This window comes from Mytilus galloprovincialis, chromosome 5 (assembly GCF_965363235.1).
Source record: "Mytilus galloprovincialis chromosome 5, xbMytGall1.hap1.1, whole genome shotgun sequence".
Classification (NCBI taxonomy): domain Eukaryota; kingdom Metazoa; phylum Mollusca; class Bivalvia; order Mytilida; family Mytilidae; genus Mytilus; species Mytilus galloprovincialis.
Genome location: NC_134842.1, coordinates 97,133,991 through 97,158,512, shown reverse-complemented (window position 1 = coordinate 97,158,512; position 24,522 = coordinate 97,133,991). Strand labels below are relative to the sequence as shown.

Here is a 24,522-nt window from a genome sequence, read left to right as displayed (position 1 = left end):
TTAGATGAAGAAATTAAAAATGAAGGTGTGATAGATACAATAGAACAATTATTAAAAAGATATGATGTCTGTATGTATTGCATAGTTGATTGTGTATGACTAGGATGTCCCAAATGCCTGACTAGGGTGCTATGAGGGCATGACTGGGGTGTTAGATGTAGACCTTATACATGTGGTGTGATAGATACAGTAGAACAATTATTACAAAGATATGTTGTCTGTATGTATTATATAGTTGATTGTGTATTACTAGAATGTCATAAATGCCTGAATAGGGTGTTCCAAGGGCATGCCATGGATGTTAGAAAGGACATTATACATGTAGGTGTGATAGATACAGTAGAACAATTATTACAAAGATATGTTGTCTGTATGTATTATAAAGTTGATTGTGTATGACTAGGATGTCACAAATGCCAGACTAGGGTGTTACAAGGGCATGACTAGGGTGTTAGGTAAAGACATTATAAATGAAGGTGTGATAGATACAATAGAACAATTATTACAAAGATATGATGTGTTAGATGTAGACCTTATATATGTAGGTGTGATAGATACAATAGAACAATTATTACAAAGATATGATGTCTGTATTTATTATAAAGTTGATTGTGTACGACTATGATGTCACAAATGCCAGACTAGGATGTTACAAGGCCATGACTCGGGTGTTAGATGAAGACATTATAAATGATATTGTGATAGATACAATAGAACAATTATTACAAAGCTATGATGTCTGTATGTATTGTATAGTTGATTGCGTATGACAAGAATGTCCCAATAGCCTGACTAGGGTGCTATGAGGACATGACTAGGGTGTTAGATGAAGACATTATAAATGAAGGCGTGATAGATACAATAGAACAATTATTACAAAGATATGTTGTCTGTATGTATTATATAGTTGATTGTGTATGACAAAATGTCATACATGCCTGACTAGGGTGTTACAAGGGCATGACTGGGGTGTTAGAACAGTTAGATGGAGACATAATAAATGAAGGTGTGATAGATACAATAGAACAATTATTACAAAGATATGATGTCTGTATGTATTATATAGTTGATTGTGTATGACTAGGATGTCACAACTGCCAGACTAGGGTGTTATAAAGGCAAGACTGGGGTGTTAGATGAAGACATTATCAATGAAGGTGTGATAGATACAATAGAACAATTATTACAAAGATATGATGTCTGTATGTATTGTTCAGTTGATTGTGTATGACTAGGATGTCACAAATGCCTAACTAGGTTGTTACAAGGGCATGACTCGGGTGTTAGATGAAGACATTATCAATGAAGGTGTGATATATACAATAGAACAATTATTACAAAGATATGATGTCTGTATGTATTATAAAGTTGAATGTGTATGACTAGGATGTCACAAATGCCTGACTAGGGTATTTCAAAGGCATGACTGGGGTGTTAGATGAAGACATTATAAATAAAGGTGTGATAGATACAATAGAACAATTATAACAAAGATATGATGTTTCTGTATGTATAATATAGTTGATGGTGTATGACAAGAATGTCATAAATGCCTGACTAGGGTGCCATGAGGGCATGACTGGGGTGTTAGATGTAGACCTTATATATGTAGGTGTGATAGATACAATAGAACAATTATTACAAAGATATGATGTCTGTATGTATTATAAAGTTGATTGTGTACGACTAGGATGTCACAAATGCCAGACTAGAATGTTACAAGGGCATGACTGGGGTTTTAGATGAAGACATTATAAATGAATAAAATTTACGGTACTAATTTTCTTGCACCAGATGCGCATTTCGACAATACATGTCTCTTCAGTGATGCTCTTGGCCAAAATATTTGAAATCCAAAGCTTATATAAAAGATGAAGAGCTATAATCCAAAAGGTCCAAAAAAGTATAGCCAAATCCGTGAAAGAAATCAGAGCTTTGCACGAGGGAGATACATTCCTTAATTTATAATAATTTCTATCATTTTGTAACAGCAAATTTTAATAACACAAAAAATCCGTATTTTCATGCCAGTACCGAAGTACTGGCTACTGGGCTGGTAATACCCTCGGGGACTAATAGTCCACCAGCAGAGGCATCGACCCAGTGGTAGTAAATAAAATTTACGGTACTAATTTTCTTGCACCAGATGCGCATTTCGACAATACATGTCTCTTCAGTGATGCTCGTGGCCAAAATATTTGAAATCCAAAGCTTATATAAAAGATGAAGAGCTATAATCCAAAAGGTCCAAAAAAGTATAGCCAAATCCGTGAAAGAAATCAGAGCTTTGCACGAGGGAGATACATTCCTTAATTTATAATAATTTCTATCATTTTGTAACAGCAAATTTTAATAACACAATGAAGGTGTAATAGATACAATAGAACAATTATTACAAAGATATGATGTTTTTGTATGTATTATATAGTTGATGGTGTAGGACTAGGATGTCACAAATGCCTGATTAGGGTGTTACAAGGGCATGATACAATATAACAATTATTACAATGATATAATGTCTGTATGTATTGTATAGTTGATTGTGTATGACTAGGATGTCCCAAATGCCTGACTAGGGTGTTATGAGGGCATGACTGGGGTGTTAGATATAAACCATGTATATGTAGGTGTGATAGATACAATAGAACAATATTACAAGATATGATGTCTGTATGTATTATATAGTTGAGTGTGTAGAACTAGGATGTCACAAATGCCTGATTAGGGTGTTACAAGGGCATGACTGGGGTGTTAGATGAAGACATTATAAATAAAGGTGTGATAGATACAATAGAACAATATTACAAGATATGATGTCTGTATGTATTATATAGTTGAGTGTGTAGAACTAGGATGTCACAAATGCCTGATTAGGGTGTTACAAGGGCATGTCTTGGGTGTTAGAACAGTGAGATGAAGACATACTAAATGAAGGTGTGATAGATACAATAGAACAATTATTACAAAGATATGATGTCTGTATGTATTATATAGTTGATTGTGTATGACTAGGATGTCACAACTGCCAGACTAGGGTGTTACAAGGGCAAGACTGGGGTGTTAGATGAAGACATTATCAATGAAGGTGTGATAGATACAATAGAACAATTATTACAAAGATATGATGTCTGTATGTATTATAAAGTTGAATGTGTATGACTAGGATGTCACAAATGCCTGACTAGGGTGTTTCAAAGGCATGACTGGGGTGTTAGATGAAGACTTTATAAATGAAGGTGTGATAGATACAATAGAACAATTATTACAAAGATATGATGTTTCTGTATGTATTATATAGTTGATGATGTATGACTAGAATGTCATAAATGCCTGACTACGGTGCTATGAGGGCATGACTGGGCTGTTAGATGTATACCTTATATATGTAGGTGTGATAGATACAATAGAACAATTATTACAAAGATATGATGTTTCTGTATGTATTGTATAGTTGATTGTGTATGACTATGATGTCACAAATGCCTGACTAGGGTGTTATGAGGGCATGACTGGGGTGTTAGATGTAGACTTTATATATGTAGGAGTGATAGATACAATAGAACAATTATTACAAAGATATGATGTCTGTATGTATTATGAAGTTGATTGTGTACGACTAGGATGTCACAAATGCCAGACTAGAATGTTACAAGGGCATGACTGGGGTTTTAGATGAAGACATTATAAATGAAGGTGTAATAGATACAATAGAACAATTATTACAAAGATATGATGTTTTTGTATGTATTATATAGTTGATGGTGTATGACTAGGATGTCACAAATGCCAGACTAGGGTGTTACAAGGGCATGACATGGGTGTTTGATAGGACATTATATATAAAAGGGTGATAGATACAATAGAACATTTATTACAAAGATATGATGTCTGTACGTATTATAAAGTTGATTGTGTATGACTAGGATGTCACAAATGCCAGACTAGGGTGTTACAAGGGCTTGACTAGGGTGTTAGATGAAGACATTAAAAATGAAGGTGTGATAGATACAATAGAACAATTATTACAAAGATGTGATGTCTGTATGTATTGTATAGTTCATTGTGTATGACTAGGATGTCCCAAATGCCTAACTAGGGTGCTATGAGGGCATGACTAAGGTGTTAGATGTAGACCTTATACATGTAGGTGTGATAGATACAGTAGAACAATTATTACAAAGATATGATGTCTGCATGTATTATAAAGTTGATTGTGTATGGCTAGGATGTCACAAATGCCAGACAAGGGTGTTACAAGGGCATGACTAGGGTGTTAGATGAAGACATTATAAATGAAGGTGTGATAGATACAAAAGAACAATTATTACAAAGATATGTTGTCTGGACGTATGGTATAGTTGATTGTGTATGACTAGGATGTCCCAACTGCCTGACTAGGGTGCTATGAGGGCATGACTGGGGTGTTAGATGTAGACCTTATACATGTAGGTGTGATAGATACAGTAGAACAATTATTACAAAGATATGTTGTCTGTATGTATTATATAGTTGATTGTGTATGACTAGAATGTCATAAATACCTGACTAGGGTGTTACAAGGGCATGACATGGGTGTTAGATAGGACATTATATGTAAAGGTGTTATAGATACAATAGAGCATTTATTATAAAGATATGATGTCTGTACGTATTATAAAGTTGATTGTGTATGACTAGGATGTCACAAATGCCAGACTAGGGTGTTACAAGGTCATGGCATGGGTGTTAGATAGGACATTATATATAAACGGGTGATAGATACAATAGAACATTTATTACAAAGATATCATGTCTGTATGTATTATATAGTTGATTGTGTATGACTAGGATGTCACAAATGCCAGACTAGGGTGTTACAAGGGTTTGACTGTGGTGTTAGATGAAGACATTAAAAAGGAAGGTGTGATAGATACAATAGAACAATTATTACAAAGATATGATGTCTGTACGTATGGTATAGTTGATTGTGTATGACTAGGATGTCCCAACTGCCTGACTAGGGTGCTATGAGGGCATGACTTGGGTGTTAGATGTTGACCTTATACATGTAGGTGTGATAGATACAGTAGAACAATTATTACAAAGATATGTTGTCTGTATGTATTATATAGTTGATTGTGTATGACTAGGATGTCCCAACTGCCTGACTGGGATGCTATGAGGGCATGACTGGGGTGTTAGATGCAGACCTTATACATGTAGGTTTGATAGATACAGTAGAACAATTATTACAAAGATATGTTGTCTGTATGTATTATATAATTGATTGAGTATGACTAGAATGTCATAAATGCCTGACTAGGGTGTTACAAGGGCATGACATGGGTGTTAGATAGGACATTATATATAAAGGTGTGATAGATACAATAGAGCATTTATTATAAAGATATGATGTCTGTACGTATTATAAAGTTGATTGTCTATGACTAGGATGTCACAAATGCCAGACTAGGGTGTTACAAGGGCTTGACTGGGGTGTTAGATGAAGAAATTAAAAATGAAGGTGTGATAGATACAATAGAACAATTATTACAAAGATATGATGTCTGTACGTATAGTACAGTTGATTGTGTATGACTAGAATGTCCCAACTGCCTGACTAGGGTGCTATGAGGGCATGACTGGGGTGTTACATGTTGACCTTATACATGTAGGTGTGATAGATACAGTAGAACAATTATTGCATATGTTGTCTGTATGTATTATATAGTTGATTGTGTATTACTAGAATGTCATAAATGCCGGACTAGGGTGTTACAAGGGCATGCCATGGATGTTAGAAAGGACATTATACATGTACGTGTGATAGATACAGTAGAACAATTATTACAAAGAAATGTTGTCTGTATGTATTATAAAGTTGATTGTGTATGACTAGGATGTCACAAATGCCAGACTAGGGTGTTACAAGGGCATGACTAGGGTGTTAGATAAAGACATTATAAATGAAGGTGTGATAGATACAATAGAACAATTATTACAAAGATATGATGTGTTAGATGTAGGCCTTATATATGTAGGTGTGATAGATACAATAGAACAATTATTACAAAGATATGATGTCTGTATGTATTATAAAGTTGATTGTGTACGACTAGGATGTCACAAATGCCAGACTAGGATGTTACAAGGCCATGACTGGGGTGTTAGATGAAGACATTATAAATGAAGTTGTGATAGATACAATAGAACAATTATTACAAAGCTATGATGTCTGTATGTATTTTATAGTTCATTGTGTACGACTAGTATGTCCCAAATGCCTGACTAGGGTGCTATGAGGGCTTGACTGGGGTGTTAGATGAAGACCTTATACATGTAGGTGTGATAGATACAGTTGAACAATTATTACATTGATATGTTGTTTGTATGTATTATACAGTTGGTTGTGTATGACTAAAATGTCATAAATGCCAAACTAGGGTGTTACAAGGGCATGACATGGGTGTTAGATAAGACATTATATATAAAGGTGTGATAGATACAATAGAGCATTTATTATAACGATATGATGTCTGTACGTATTATAAGGTTGATTGTGTATGACTAGGATGTCACAAATGCCAGGCTAGGGTGTTACAAGGGCATGACTGGGGTGTTAGATGAAGACATTATAAATTAATTTGTGATAGATACAATAGAACAATTATTACAAAGATATGATGTCTGTATGTATTATAAAGTTGATTGTGTATGGCTGGGATGTCAGAAATACCAGACAAGGGGTTACAAGGGCATGAATGGGGTGTTAGATGAAGACATTATAAATGAAGGTGTGATAGATACAGAAGAACAATTATTACAAAGCTATGATGTCTGTATGTATTGTATAGTTGATTGTGTACGACTAGTATGTCCCAAATGCCTGACTAGGGTGCTATGAGGGCTTGACTGGGGTGTTAGATGAAGACCTTATACATGTAGGTGTGATAGATACAGTAGAACAATTATTTCAAAGATATGTTGTCTGTATGTATTATATAGTTGATTGTGTATGACTAGAATGTCATAAATGCCAGACTAGGGTGTTACAAGGGCATGACATGGGTGTTAGATAGGACATTATATATAAAGTTGTGATAGATACAATAGAGCATTTATTATAAAGATATGAGGTATGTATGTATTATATAGATGATTGTCTATGACTTGGATGTCACAAATGCCTGACTAGGGTGTTACAAGAGCATGACTGAGGTGTTAGAAGAAGACATTATTAATGAAGGTGTGACAGATACAATAGAACAATTATTACAAAGATATGATGTCTCTGTATGTATTATATAGTTGATGGTGTATGACTAGGATGTCACAAATGCCTGACTAGGATGTTACAAGGGCATGACTGGGGTGTTAGATGAAGACATTATAAATTAATTTGTGATAGATACAATAGAACAATTATTACAAAGATATGATGTCTGTATGTATTATAAAGTTGATTGTGTATGGCTGGGATGTCAGAAATGCCAGACAAGGGGTTACAAGGGCATGAATGGGGTGTTAGATGAAGACATTATAAATGAAGGTGTGATAGATACAGAAGAACAATTATTACAAAGCTATGATGTCTGTATGTATTGTATAGTTGATTGTGTACGACTAGTATGTCCCAAATGCCTGACTAGGGTGTTATGAGGGCATGACTGGGGTGTTAGATGTAGACCTTATATATGTAGGTGTGATAGATACAATAGAACAATTATTACAAAGACATGATGTCTGTATTTATTATATAGTTGATTGTGTATGACTAGGATGTCACAAATGCCAGACTAGGATGTTACAAGGGCATGACTGGGGTGTTAGATGAAGACATTATAAATTAATTTGTGATAGATACAATAGAACAATTATTACAAAGATATGATGTCTGTATGTATTATAAAGTTGATTGTGTATGGCTGGGATGTCAGAAATGCCAGACAAGGGGTTACAAGGGCATGAATGGGGTGTTAGATGAAGACATTATAAATGAAGGTGTGATAGATACAGAAGAACAATTATTACAAAGCTATGATGTCTGTATGTATTGTATAGTTGATTGTGTACGACTAGTATGTCCCAAATGCCTGACTAGGGTGCTATGAGGGCCTGACTGGGGTGTTAGATGAAGACCTTATACATGTAGGTGTGATAGATACAGTAGAACAATTATTTCAAAGATATGTTGTCTGTATGTATTATATAGTTGATTGTGTATGACTAGAATGTCATAAATGCCAGACTAGGGTGTTACAAGGGCATGACATGGGTGTTAGATAGGACATTATATATAAAGGTGTGATAGATACAATAGAGCATTTATTATAAAGATATGAGGTCTGTATGTATTATATAGATGATTGTGTATGACTTGGATGTCACAAATGCCTGACTAGGGTGTTACAAGGGCATGAGTGAGGTGTTAGAAGAAGACATTATTAATGAAGGTGTGATAGATACAATAGAACAATTATTACAAAGATATGATGTCTCTGTATGTATTATATAGTTGATGGTGTATGACTAGGATGTCACAAATGCCTGACTAGGGTGTTATGAGGGCATGACTGGGGTGTTAGATGTAGACCTTATATATGTAGGTGTGATAGATACAATAGAACAATTATTACAAAGACATGATGTCTGTATTTATTATATAGTTGATTGTGTATGGCTGGGATGTCAGAAATGCCAGACAAGGGGTTACAAGGGCATGAATGGGGTGTTAGATGAAGACATTATAAATGAAGGTGTGACAGATACAGAAGAACAATTATTACAAAGATATGATGTATGTATGTATTATATAGTTGATTGTGTATGACTAACTAGGGTGCTATGAGGGCATGACTGGGGTGTTAGATGTAGACCTTATATATGTAGGTGTGATAGATACAATAGAACACTTATTACAAAGATATGATGTCTGTATGAATTATAAAGTTGATTGTGTATGACTAGGATGTCACATATGCCAGACTAGGATGTTACAAGGGCATGACTGGGGTGTTAGATAAAGGTGTGATAGATACAATAGAACAATTATTACAAAGATATGATGTCTGTATGTATTGTATAGTTTATTGTGTATGACTAGGATGTCCCAAATGCCTAACTAGGGTGCTATGAGGGCATGACTGGGGTGTTAGATGTAGACCTTATACATGTAGGTGTGATAGATACAGTAGAACAATTATTACAAAGATATGTTGTCTGTTTGTATTATATAGTTGATGGTGTATGACTAGAATGTCATCAATGCCAGACTGGGGTGTTACAAGGGCATGACATGGGTGTTAGATAGGACATTATAAATCAATGTGTGATAGATACAATAGAACAATTATTACAAAGATATGATGTCTGTATGTATTATATAGTTGATTGTGTATGACTAGGATGTCACAAATGCCAGACAAGGGGGTTACAAGGGCATGAATGGGGTGTTAGATGAAGACATTATAAATGAAGGTGTGATAGATACAGAAGAACAATTATTACAAAGATATGTTATCTGTTTGTATTATATAGTTGATTGTGTATGACTAGAATGTTACAAATGCCTGACTAGGGTGTTACAAGGACATGACATGGGTGTTAGATATGACATTATATATAAAGGTGTGATAGATACAATAGAGCATTTATTATAAAGATATGATGTCTGTACGTATTATAAAGTTAATTGTGTATGACTAGGATGTCACAAATGCCAGACTAGGGTGTTACAAGGGCATGACTAGGATGTTAGATGAAGACATTATAAATGAAGGTGTGACAGATACAATAGAGCAATTATTACAAAGATATGATGTTTGTATGTATTATAAAGTTGATTGTGTACGACTAGGATGTCACAAATGCCAAACTAGGATGTTACAAGGGCATGACTGGGGTGTTAGATGAAGATATTATACATGAAGGTGTGATAGATACAATAGAACAATTATTACAAAGATATGATGTCTGTACGTATGGTATAGTTAATTGTGTATGACTAGGATGTCCCAACTGCTTGACTAGGGTGCTATGAGGGCATGACTGGGATGTTAGATGTAGACCTTATACATGTAGGTGTGATAGATACAGTAGAACAATTATTACAAAGATATGATGTCTGCAGGAATTATAAAGTTGATTGTGTATGACTAGGATGTCACAAATGCCAGACTAGGGTTTTAATAGGGCATGACATGGGTGTTAGATAGGACATTATATATAAAGGTGTGATAGATAAAATAGAGCATTTATTATAAAGATATGATGTCTGTACGTATTATAAAGTTGATTGTCTAGAGTAGGATGTCACAAATGCCAGACTAGGGTGTTACAAGGGCATCACTGGGGTGTTAGATGAAGACAGTAAAAATGAAGGTGTGATAGATACAATAGAACAATTATTACAAAGATATGATGTCTGTATGTATTGTATAGTTCATTGTGTATGACTAGGATGTCCCAAATGCCTAACTAGGGTGCTATGAGGGCATGACTGGGGTGTTAGATGTAGACCTTATACATGTAGGTGTGATAGATACAGTAGAACAATTATTACAAAGATATGATGTCTGTATGTATTATAAAGTTGATTGTGTATGGCTAAGATGTCACAAATGCCAGACAAGGGTGTTACAAGGGCATGACTGGGGTGTTAGATGAAGACATTATAAATGAAGGTGTGATAGATACAATAGAACAATTATTACAAAGATATGTTGTCTGTACGTATGGTATAGTTGATTGTGTATGACTAGGATGTCCCAACTGCCTGACTAGGGTGCTAGGAGAGCATGACTGGGTGTTAGATGTAGACCTTATACATGTAGGTGTGATAGATACAGTAGAACAATTATTACAAAGATATGTTGTCTGCATGTATTATATAGTTGATTGTGTATGACTAGAATGTCATAAATGCCTGACTAGGGTGTTACAAGGGCATGACGTGTGTGTTAGATAGGACATTATATATAAAGGTGTGATAGATACAATTGAGCATTTATTATAAAGATATGATGTCTGTACGTATTATAAAGTTGATTGTGTATGACTAGGATGTCACAAATGCCAGACTAGGGTGTTACAAGGGCATGACATGGGTGTTAGATAGGACATTATATATAAACGGGTGATAGATACAATAGAACATTTATTACAAAGATATCATGTCTGTACGTATTATAAAGTTGATTGTGTATGACTAGGATGTCACAAATGCCAGATTAGGGTGTTACAAGGGCTTGACTAGGGTGTTAGATGAAGACATTAAAAATGAAGGTGTGATAGATACAATAGAACAATTATTACAAAGATATGATGTCTGTATGTATTGTATAGTTCATTGTGTATGACTAGGATGTCCCAAATGCCTAACTAAGGTGCTATGAGGGCATGACTGGGGTGTTAGATGTAGACCTTATACATATAGGTGTGATAGATACAGTAGAACAATTATTACAAAGATATGATGTCTGCATGTATTATAAAGTTGATTGTGTATGGCTAGGATGTCACAAATGCCAGACAAGGGTGTTACAAGGGCATGACTGGGGTGTTAGATGAAGACATTATAAATGAAGGTGTGATAGATACAAAAGAACAATTATTACAAAGATATGTTGTCTGGACGTATGGTATAGTTGATTGTGTATGACTAGGATGTCCCAACTGCCTGACTAGGGTGCTATGAGGGCATGACTGGGGTGTTAGATGTAGACCTTATACATGTAGGTGTGATAGATACAGTAGAACAATTATTACCAAAATATGTTGTCTGTATGTATTATATAGTTGATTGTGTATGACTAGAATGTCATAAATGCCTGACTAGGGTGTTACAAGGGCATGACATTGGTGTTAGATAGGACATTATATATAAAGGTGTGATAGATACAATAGAGCATTTATTATAAAGATATGATGTCTGTACGTATTATAAAGTTGATTGTGTATGACTAGGATGTCACAAATGCCAGACTAGGGTGTTACAAGGGCATGGCATGGGTGTTAGATAGGACATTATATATAAACGGGTGATAGATACAATAGAACATTTATTACAAAGATATCATGTCTGTACGTATTATATAGTTGATTGTGTATGACTAGGATGTCACAAATGCCAGACTAGGGTGTTACAAGGGCTTGACTGGGGTGTTAGATGAAGACATTACAAATGAAGGTGTGATAGATACAACAGAACAATTATTACAAAGATATGATGTCTGTACGTATGGTATAGTTGATTATGTATGACTAGGATGTCCCAACTGCCTGACTAGGGTGCAATGAGGGCATGACTGGGGTGTTAGATGTTGACCTTATACATGTAGGTGTGATAGATACAGTAGAACAATTATTACAAAGATATGTTGTCTGTATGTATTATATAGTTGATTGTGTATGACTAGGATGTCCCAACTGCCTGACTAGGGTGCTATGAGGGCATGACTGGGGTGTTAAATGCAGACCTTATACATGTAGGTGTGATAGATACAGTAGAACAATTATTACAAAGATATGTTGTCTGTATGTATTATATAGTTGATTGTGTATGACTAGAATGTCATAAATACCTGACTAGGGTGTTACAAGGGCATGACATGGGTGTTAGATAGGACATTATATATAAAGGTGTGATAGATACAATAGAGCATTTATTATAAAGATATGATGTCTGTACGTATTATAAAGTTGATTGTGTATGACTAGGATGTCACAAATGCCAGACTAGGGTGTTACAAGGGCGTATTTTTAGATTATTCTATTTTTAGAACAACCAATACATTTATAAATTCCGTATAAGTCATCATTTCACCAAAGTAGGCACGGGGTTTAAGTATGCATTTTGCTGCATACATAAACTTTAACGATATATTTTTCTATGAAAAAAACTTATTTGTTCATTAAATTATGGTATTATCCTTAAAGGCTTTTACAAAATCTTTCAGATGCACCAAAAATTAGCTCAAATGCGTTAATTTTTGTAAAATGCTGACACTTTGAAATTTGAAGATGTATATATGATGACCTATGCGCTTGCTTCAAACATATAACTTAAGAGTGCACAGTCTTTAATCATATATAATATATCTCAATTAAACTGATATATATGGGCGTTTTTCAATAAAAACGTACTTTCTTGTCCCAGCCACTTTAAAAAAATGTGTTTGATCTTTGCAAGTAATTTTTTGTGCAGTCAGTACATTGAATTAGATATAACATTTTTAAGCAAAGAAACAGTTTATTTTTTAGAGAGATTGATAAGACATTGATTCCTGAATGGTCCAAAACAACCAAAATGGCATGTCCCTAGACCGCCTGTTCAACATTCATACTCTCAAATATCGTAAAAAAATGAAGAAATAAATATTAATTTTACTTAATATAAGTTCTTTAATAATTCAAAAGTATGTTTAGAGCCAACATATTTTAATAAACAGCTTTTATTTTAGAAGGTGTGTCCCTAACACAATGTCCACTACGAAACGAAGTCATTAAAACTTGCTTATAAACAGTTTTATAAAATCAATGTAATTTTTTGTTCGAAGAGATATAAACATTAGGGTCTTACAAAAGAAGTGATGCTTTTATAACGGCAATTAAACTGTTGGTAAGAAAAATTGAGCACATCAAATGGACCAGAGTGATACCGTATTTTTGTAAATGTCCACTACGAAACGGGCCAAATCTCATTCAGGAACTGGTTTTAAAATTATGAAAAAAATATCAGTGTACAGCTTAATAATGCTTTGATGAATACAGTCAGTCTTGTTACTATTGCAATATTGGGGTTGTGAGAAAAAAATAAAACATGTGAATACGTCCCCTACGAAACGGTCCCCTACGAAACAAGTTTGGGAGAAAAACGTTTCGTAGTGGACACTACCACTACCATGCAGTCTTTTTTTACTCTTTTTTCAATTATATTCGTGCAAAGCAAATAACAAAGGTTAGTTTCATGTAATTTTTATTATGTTTTTATTAACATAGAATAGGGTTGATGTCAACTACGAAACTTTTTGTCCACTACGAAACGGTTTTGTCAACTACGAAACGCATCAAAATGTCCACTACATAACATGAGTTGTACCTTCATATGTGAAGTACTGTCTAATCTTTATCAATAAAAAATGGTTCTCCAATTCAGAAAAAAATGAGATTTTTTCTAGTATATAACGTAAACAAACTGGAATGTCTATAGGAAAAATTTAAAATTGCAAAAATATGTGTTTAGAAGCAGTTTCGTAGGGGACAAAAGTCCCCTACGAAACAGTACACAAGTTATGAAAATAATATCATTTTAAAGAGTATTTAAGATTGCACTTTTTGTTTACAAACAGGTCTATAATAGAGGTATTCAAAATAACTCTTGAAAATAAATTTTAGACTAGTTGACTTTCCATTTTTTTTAGGTCTGAAAGGAACGCTTTTATTGAAAAACGCCCATATATTGCTTTTTATTTATGAAATAGATAAAGTGTAAAATACCTTTATTTTTGGTTAAATTATATAAAACCAACTTTCTTAGTTAAAAAGATATATTTAATAAACCGATATATACGACTCGTTAAATGTCTTTTTTTCTAGCAATGAATCTCAAGGTGTCATTTCCATCGTAGAGGCCTTGGATAACTTTAACATGTGCTTTTCAATAGAGTTCTTATATATATATATTTAACTACTAGTATGCTGTATTCATTGTTGTAATGCACTGAAATATGGGCCTTTCCCAATTATTGTTATTGTGTTTGTGCCAATAAAATATTTGTATATTTGTATTTGTATATAAATAGGTGCTTTATTAAGCGTAAAACACGATAAACCACCATAAAAGCCTAGAAAAACCAACATAAAGGCAACTACCCATAAGAGTAAAAATCTTCCCCCAGCACCACCCAGGCATTTGTGTATATTACAGGTATAGCCCAAACAAATGCTTATAGTGTCTTTTACATGCCTGAATCTTTATTCATAATACAAAAATATGTGGACGTAGGCCAACAATTTTTTAATCGACCCTACCCTCAATTTGGATAGCCAGACGCCAATATTGACCATACCAACCCCGGATCTTTTCTCCCTAGTGACCAAACTGACCATATTATTGGTCTATACAAGGTGTCATTTTCATCATAAAGGCCTTGGCTAACATTAACATGTGTTTTCCAACATAAATAGGTGCTTCATTAAGCGGAAAACACGATAAATCATCATAAAAGCCTAGAAAACCAACATAAAGGCAACTACCCATAAGAGTGAACATCTTCCCCCAGCACCGCCCAGGCATACCATTGGTTATTTCGTGGCAGCCAGTTTTTATTATTGTCAGTGGAGGATGCCGGAGTGCCCAGAGAAAACCACCGACCTTTGATAGGAAAACTGACAATCCTAATCAATTAAGTAGGAAAGGTCCAGTGCCAAGTATTTCACGTATGATCAGGACGAAAGAGTACAATAGGTATATATCTGCATTGAAGGTCGGGAAAATTTTAGCATTATAACTGGGTACCTACCCCGGGTATCTACGGACACCCAAAAAGTTGTTTCAGAGGTTATTCAAAATGCACAGATTTGTATGGTAATCTCAAAACATTAGGCATAAGATTTCACGTATCCTAGCTTTCTGAATTCAATCATCACACACAGTCAAATTGACCAACCGCTCTAGCAATGGTTTGACTGCCGGTAAAAAACGGAAATTGTCACATTTCTATACCTCAGTCACCATTGCAGTTTAAATTTGTTTACGAACAACATATACAAAAAGCGAATCTATAGCATGTAGCCATATGCGATCATGTCTTTTCAAAGGACACGGTAGATAAAAAGGCAGCAAAAATCATTGATGTATAGGGTATATAACTGGTAATCACAACATCAGATCACAACAAAGGTAGGCAGAGATCAGACATTGATGTATAGGGTATATAACTGGTAAATCACAATATCAGATCACACAAAGGTATTGAAACATGTTAAAACAAATTGTAATTTAAATAAAAGGTGGAAACTAAATATTGGAATTTCACCAAGGTACAGTGTTTCGATATATTTTTTTCTTCTTCATTGATTATATTTATTAATCAATTCATTAGTACCCTTTTAGCTCTACGTTACTTGTGACGTCATTCCTGGCTTTGTTGTGAGTATATCAGCACTGTTTTAATTCTTTATCTTCCCATACAAATTATTTTGGTAAGAAAAAATTAAAAAGGATAAAAACGTGTTTGAAAACGTACTATTTGTTTTATTTCCAGAGGAGCAGATCAGTGGCAAACATTTCACCAGGAATTGTAATAAGAAGGAACATCAAGACTTCTATCAGCCTATTTTCAGGCTTTTCAGAAGGAGAGGCAAAAGACTTGGCTGAAGATTTCAGCAACATTGTTGAAAAAAGCGATGTCTTTACTAGGCTTAGTAAAATTTCCTCATCAAAAAGAGAAGCTAATGAAGTTCGGTAAGCTATTAAATTTTACAAGCCCCTCCTCTTTGGTAATAATTCTAGATAAAAAAAAGTTGTAAACTGCATAAAGTATGCAATGAAAATAGTTAAAAGCTGCCAAGAAAATAAAGGTTGTGTATTTTTGAGTATGATGAAGGAATAACCATTTGCTTTTCAGAGGTCAAGGTTATTTTGGAAATTTTTATGATATATTTGTTTGGCAATAACTTGAATCAAATAACTGTGGAAAGATAGGATGAACATTCATAACTAATCCGACAAATTTCAGATTAAATCAGGATATGGTAATGAAAAAACATGATAAAGTGAAAAATAATCATATTTAACTTAACCACAACCAAAATATATGCTCTACAATTATTATATAACAGAAATTTAAATCAAATAAAAACAACATAATTATGTGAAAAAAGGAAATTTTAGGCAACAAGAAATGCGTCAAGATTGACTTATAATTTCCCTTACATCTTTATTCTACTTAGTCGTTAGTTTTCTATTTGTTGTTGATTACTTGTTGCATTTGAATTGCAATATGCAATACTGTACTCAAATATGCATGTATACTATTACAAAAGGAGTGATTACTTTAATTCAAAATCTATGACCCAAATATTTTTACAGTTCAGATTCACACCCCCTACTTGCTATTTGAGGTATAAAACATGAAGAAACAAATTTGGAAAGGGTATAAAAATATAGCAAGTAACACACTGTTCACACTACATGCACTATAGGTACTATATTCGTAGACAATGAAAATCAATGGACGATAAATGTGTCCCCTGACCAATATTGACTGAGGTTACCTCTGGTCACCTTACACCGCTCTTCATATGTTGACTTAGGTTACCTCTGCTCACCTTGGACACATATTGACCATGTTTACCTCTGGTCCAGTTACAATGATGCTGTGATCACATAACACACTCATTTAATCTGGTTACCTCTGGTCACCTTGTACATATATTCACTATGTTGACCTCTGGTCACCTTATATTAATGCTCACATAACACAATCATTCACTTTGGTTACTTCTGGTCACCAAACACATATATTGACGATGGTTACCGCTGGTCGCCCTAAACCGCTATTCATATATTAACTTCGGTTAATGTTTGTAGATAATAATGGTCAGTACTTGTGGTACAGTTAATGTGTACGTCAAGAAGACAAAGCATTTTCAAAGTTTTAATGGTTGCATACATTAGTACTCACGAGGGTTGGATGTTTGTAGATCATATTGGTCAACACTTGAGGGACCAATGTAACTTACATACGCCCAATTCTGATGTACTCTGATGGATGTAACATAGGAGGGTGTAATACGCATAATACCATAGGTACTCTGATGGATGTAACGTAGGAGGGTGTAATACATATAATACCATAGGTACTCTGATGGATGTAACATAGGAGAGTGTAATACGCATAATACCATAGGTACTCTGATGGATGTAACATATGAGAGTGTAATACGCATAATACCATAGGTACTCTGATGGATGTAACATAGGAGAGTGTAATACGCATAATACCATAGGTACTCTGATGGATGTAACATAGGAGAGTGTAGTACACATAATACCATAGGTACTCTGATGGATGTAACATAGGAGAGTGTAATATACATAATACCATAGGTACTCTGATGGATGTAACATAGGAGGGTATACTACACATAATACCAAAGGTACTTTGATGGATGTAACATAGGAGGGTGTAATACACATAATACCATAGGTACTCTGATGGATGTAACATAGGAGGGTGTAATACACATAATACCATAGGTACTCTGATGGATGTAACATAGGAGAGTGTAATACACATAATACCATAGGTACTCTGATGGATGTAACATAGGAGGGTGTAATACACATAATACCAAAGGTTCTCTGATGGATGTAACATAGGAGGGTGCAATACACATAATACCATAGGTACTCTGATGGATGTAACATAAGAGGGTGTAATACGCATAATACCATAAGAACTTTGATGGATATAACATAGGAGGGTGTAATACACATTATACCATAGGTACTCTGATGGATGTAACATAGGAGGGAATCTCAAAAGATTGACACAATGGAGAAGCCAGTTAAAAGTTACATGTATGACAAAGATTGTGCTATCAGTGGGGCTTAAATTAAAATATTGTTTGTTTGCCCTTTACCGACCGACCCTATAAATTCGTTCCGCCTGAAAATCTTTTATTTGTGTTTACCAGCAAGATTTTATTTTATTTTATTTTTTGTTCCTACCAAAAATTAATCTTATATTTGTATTTCCCGCTCAAAGCTTTTTTACCGGAATTCTCGGGTTTTATCTTTCCCGTATAAGGTCTAGTCTGTTTTGTATCATGTGAGCGTTTGACATGAACGAACACTTGCGTTTGGAGTTTCAAAGCATAAATTTGTTTGAAATGGATGTTGTATTGAAAGCTTTGAAATCATGATTTAACAAACGTTACTCTGTGTCTTTATACTTGAAGAGCTGGGTTCATTCAAAAAAAGTTCCTCCAATACTAAATTATCAATGTGTGTACAAAATATTTTGTAAACAGACTTTGTATCCTATGTAGTGATGGCTTTTGGTCCGTAGATCAGGATGATTATGTTAATGATGCCTTTGACCAGCATTGATATATTCTGATTTATATCTAACATGAACCAAAGGTCTGTAAAGGGGAGAATATTTGGCAGTAAAATCGCCAAGTTTTTCCATACAGATCATATATAAATGCGATGTAAAAAACGTGACAATTGAGTTTCAAGTCTTGTAGCATTTTTATTGGAAACACAGGCACACACGAAAATTTAAACACTCTAGGGACTTTTTCTACTAGTAATGTACAAAGTATGCATGGTATGTCTACCCGGACATATTTTACCAGGACAAAGTTATCTCTTACAGAAAAACTTTAGGTCCAGGTTAAGCGTACAAGGTACATGTACGTAGTACAGAATATTAGTAAGTTAAAATTCTTGGGACTATTATACTTAAAAGCAAAAGCATACTTAAACAAAAGCAATACAGACAAAAATGATATCATGCAGATTTTGTATCTATAAAATAAAATATTATACCTACCTGCCTACCCATGACAAAAAATATACCGAGCTCAGTTATTTTTTGGGAAAGAAAAATAAAATATTTTACCTACCTACCTACCCTGTTTCAAGACATAGGGTCGGAAAAGGGCAAACAAACAATATTTTAATTTAGGCCTGGTGTTGTTTCATTTATTAGCGCTAATCCGTATATGGCGTATCCAGAAATTTTCATAAGTGGGGGCCCACTGACTGACCTAAGAGGGGGCCCGCTCCAGTCACGCTTCAGTGATTCCCTATATAAGCAACCAATTTTTTTCCCAAAAGGGGGGGGGGTCCGGGCCCCCTGCCCCCCCTAAATCCGCCTCTGAAATTGAATAATTTGTGTCCGATTTCGAAAACCCGAATATAAAGAAACGAAATGTTGAGTTATATCCAGGAAGAATAGTTTAAAAGGAAGGATGACAAGTTATAGAAATTAAGGTTGAGACAGAACAACAAAAATGACCATTATATTTATATATTTGAATAAAAAAAAATAATCAGTGTCGAAATTTTAGTGAGGCAATTTCCTCACTTGCCTCAAGGGTAGCTACGGCCTTGCGGTAATATAGTGCATTTGTTCTTTGTCACAAATTACTCCATATAGTGAATATAGTTTTATTCATATTTTATTATGGGGCCGCATCGACTTGGGGCCGGATCGACTTGGGCAGGATCGACTTATAATAACAATCTGTGAACTTTATATCGTGTGAGACAATAGTTTAGACAAAGGAACGTTTAGTGATATATTTGATTCTTTTTCCGAACACCACCACCAATCTTTTCATTTGGTAACCTTATACCTGTTTACGACCGGGTGCTCCGAAGTCAACGGAGGAATTTACCAGCACAACAACAACAACAATAATGGCTGTTGACAATTATCACTCACTTATTTAAAGTTTATTTTAGATTTTAGCAAGTGTATATATATTCACGGAGTGTGTACATACTTAAAGACTTTTATCCATATTACCCTCAAAAGAGGGGTGTTCCTAACAGAGGAAGCTCATACGAAGAAAAGAAGGTAAATCAATAGAAAGTAGAATTGCGTATTTTTGGATTATTCTATTTTTAGAAAAACCAATACACAGAAAAGCACTATTTATAAATGTTGTTTCTTGGTACCTAAATAATAGGAAATTGGATCGGGAAAGAAACGTGAAATTATCGCAATTGGTGAAGAAATTGATCACTACTTCGAAGTTTTATAAATATCTACACAGCAGTGAACATTTTAAATTTACTAGTTAATAAATTTTATTAAAACTGAAGAATATCCTCATCTCATGGGCTTTTCGTGCTATTAATTTTTTGTGACATCACAATTTTAATTGAGAAAGCAAGCATAGTACATATTCATGCATATATAAAGTACGAAAACATTGATCTGATCATATGTGGGGAAGAATATTTAAAACTCTTTAAAACTACCTGTCAATTAACAACATTCAATCGTACAAAAGAAACCCAGAATATATGCAGGCTTTAGAAAAAAGAAGACTATAGATGTAAGGGGACGGGTTTAAATAACATGTACATTATGTAGAAATGAGACAATTCTATACAGGAGACCAGATGACCCAGAAATAATAACTATAGGTCACCCCGTAAGCCTTTAACAATGAGCAAAGCCCATACCGCTTAGTCAGTTATAAAATATAAATGTACATGCAAATAATTATTATTATAATATAGCCGTCTAGGGTTTTAAAACGCGTATCACATGTTTAGAATCAGATTGTTCAATTAAGAAACTATGCTTCTTTTAATAATTTAATTGAGTTGTAAAAGTGTCGACTGAAGCACAACTTGTACGAAGCGGTTCGTTCGAAAAATATGCACACGATCAACAATATAAAATCCCCCTTCCCTTTTACCACCAAAAAAAAATACAAAAAGAGGCATTCATTTCTTATAATTATATTTCTATGCTAATAAAACAACACAAAAAGTTTGATCAAGTTTTTCTTTTATATACACACAGTGCACTTTTTTTTGCAGCACGTGTCAACTCCAACTTAACATATAATTTTGATATTCCTTATGTATTTTTAATTTCAGACAAACTACTCGTAATTTCTTGAAAGTTTTTGATTACGTTTAATTTTTTTCTACAAATATAACTTCCTTGCCAACAGAACTGCTGTTTTGTTTGTTTATTAACAAAGACTTCCGAAAAGAAATGTTATTCTTATCCTTAATATATACGCTGACTTTAACGACCTTATACTTGTTTAAATACAAAATCAAGAGATGTTCCGGTGATTGCGACTTAAGTAGTAATTTAACAATATTTTTTTTAAAAAATTGTATAAGAAGGCACAAAATTTAAAGTAGGCACGTATACATTTTGGAGGCCGAGTTTACACATTTCCCGATTTTTTATTGAGTTTAAAGTAACATATTTATCTTAAATTGTTATAAAAAACATATTGTACGTCCAAACAATATTAATATAACATCAAGATTTTCGATAATAACCGATTTCTTAAATTCTTTGAAAATGCTGAATCATGCTTACTTTAGTAGCTGTTTTAACGCATCGGGACTTTGGTAGCAATTAGTTAGTATATATATATATATATATATATATGTATGTATATCACGTAGAATAGAAAATATCGTATAAAACATTACGGAAATTTAACATGAGTTATTGAATAAATACTAATAAGTTTGAGTATTTTGTTCTATGTGTTTGCCTTTGTTTGTGTTTTGTGTGTGTGTATTACGAAATAATACGAAGAACAAACCGGCTGGGACGTCGCCCGGGTTACCAAGGTCCTCTTTTGCTGCACGGAACAATGTAGCATTTGATTTGTATGTTCCACGAAATATCCTCCGGGATACCCCTGAATTGACATATGTTCAGCCAGAAGGTAATTACTATTTCCAAAATTCAGATACCTTTCATAAATTAAAGCCATGTTGTGTCAATATTTTTGACTGTTTAAAGACACCTGCTACAAGTCAATCAACACCTATTATTTCTTCTTGTAAACATAACAAGAGGCTCTCAAGAGCCTGAATCGCTCACCTGAATTTTTTTTGGTTTAATCTCTCATCAATGATTATTTTGGCTTTTCAATTTATTTAAATGTTCTTTGAATCATCCTATTTTCTTCAAAAGCAAAAAAAAATAATTTTCTCCTATGTTCTATTTTAGCCATAGGAGCTATGTTTCTTGACATACAAGGAAATGAAATATAAAATTTATACTAGATACTCTGAAACTCTGAAACTCATTTAGCCTAAGTTTGGCTGAAATTGATACAGCAGTTTCAAAAGAGAAGATTTTTTAAAGTAAGTCAACATGATGAACAAATTGTGAAAAAAGTCTTTAAAGGGCAATAACTCCTAAAGAGGTCAATTGACAATTTTGGTCAAATTGACTTATTTGTAGATCTTACTTTGCTGATCATTTTTGCTGTTTACAGTTTATCTTTATCTATAATAATATTCAAGATAATGACCAAAAACTGCAAAATTTCCTAAAAAATTACCAATTAAGTGGCAGCAACCCAACAATTGGATGTTTGATTCATCTGAAAATTTCAGGGCTGATAGATTTTGACCTAATGAACATTTTTACTCCTGTCAGATTTGCTCTTAATGCTTTCGATTTTGAGATATAAGCCAAAAACTGCATTTGACCCCTATGTTCTATTTTAAGTAATGGCGGCCATGTTTTTTGACGGATCAAAAATCAAAGCACACACATTGTGCAGGATAATCTAAGGAACAATCATGCTAAGTTTTAACCAAATCCATTCAGTAGTTTCAGAGGAGAAGATTTTTTAAAGTTAGCAAATATGATGAACAAATTGTGAAAAATTGTCATTAAAGGACAATAACCCCTTAAGGGGTCAATTGACAATTTTGGTCATATTAACTTATTTGTAGATCTTACTTTGCTGATCTTTTTTGCTGTTCACAGTTTACTTATTTGTAGATCTTACTTTGCTGATCTTTTTTGCTGTTCACAGTTTATCTTTATCTATAATAATATTCAAGATAATGACCAAAAACTGCAAAATTTCCTTAAAATTACCAGTTAAGTGGCAGCAACCCAACAATGGTTTGTTTGATTCATCTGAAAATTTCAGGGCTGATAGATCTTGACCTAATGAACATGTTTACCCCTTGTCAGATTTGCTCTAAATGCTTTCGTTTTTGAGATATAAGCCAAAAACTGCATTTGACCCCTATGTTCTATTTTAAGTAACGGCGGCCATGTTTTTTGACGGATCAAAAATCGAAGCGCACATTTTGTGCAGGATATACTAAGGAACAATCATGTTAAGTTTCATTCAAATCCATTCAGTAGTTTCAGAGGAGAAGATGTTTGAAAAATTGTTAACGACGACAGACGACGACGACGACGACGACGGACGCCAAGTGATGAGAAAAGCTCACATGGCCTTTTAGGCCAGGTGAGCTAAAAAAGGAAAAAGACATGTGATATGTTAATCACGACTCCTAATTTCAATAGTAATTTAACATCTAAAACATATTATACTAAATCTTTCGAGCCTCTGGACTGTTCCACGGACAATGTCGTGTACGGAATCGAATGTACTTTGTGTGGACTACTTTATGTTGGTGAAACTCGTCAAACTTTGCGTAAAAGAATGAATCAACACCGGTCTGATAATAAAGATCGGCAATTTAGAGTTCTTTATAATCATTTTAATCATCCGGACCATGATCCTTTTTTATCTATGAAAGTACGCATCATTGAGAAAATTAATCACCACACAAATAGCCCTGTACTAAGTTCTCCCTTCCGCAAAGATAGAGAAAATTTCTGGATAAGGGAGTTAGGGACTGCAATGCCATACGGTTGCAATGACAATATTAAAGGAGTAGGAAATTTGTCAAGTCCTGCCTGCAGTGATATTAATGTAATGAGTTTATTTAATACTACCTTACGACAACAACGTAGTCATGGGCAAAAACATTACCATCGG

At 34.1% G+C, this 24,522-nt stretch overlaps 1 protein-coding gene across 1 annotated transcript in view; it reads left to right on the top strand.

Annotated features, from left to right (window-relative positions):
- LOC143074220 (vacuole membrane protein 1-like) overlaps positions 1-16,450 on the top strand; it is a 127,210-nt gene extending 110,760 nt beyond the window's left edge. Inside the window, exon 8 of the mRNA XM_076249770.1 lies at positions 16,245-16,450. Within this exon, the coding sequence (XP_076105885.1) occupies positions 16,245-16,357 (113 nt within the window). The 3' untranslated portion in view covers positions 16,358-16,450. The remainder of the gene's footprint in view (positions 1-16,244) is intronic.
- Positions 16,451-24,522: the final 8,072 nt, after the last annotated feature.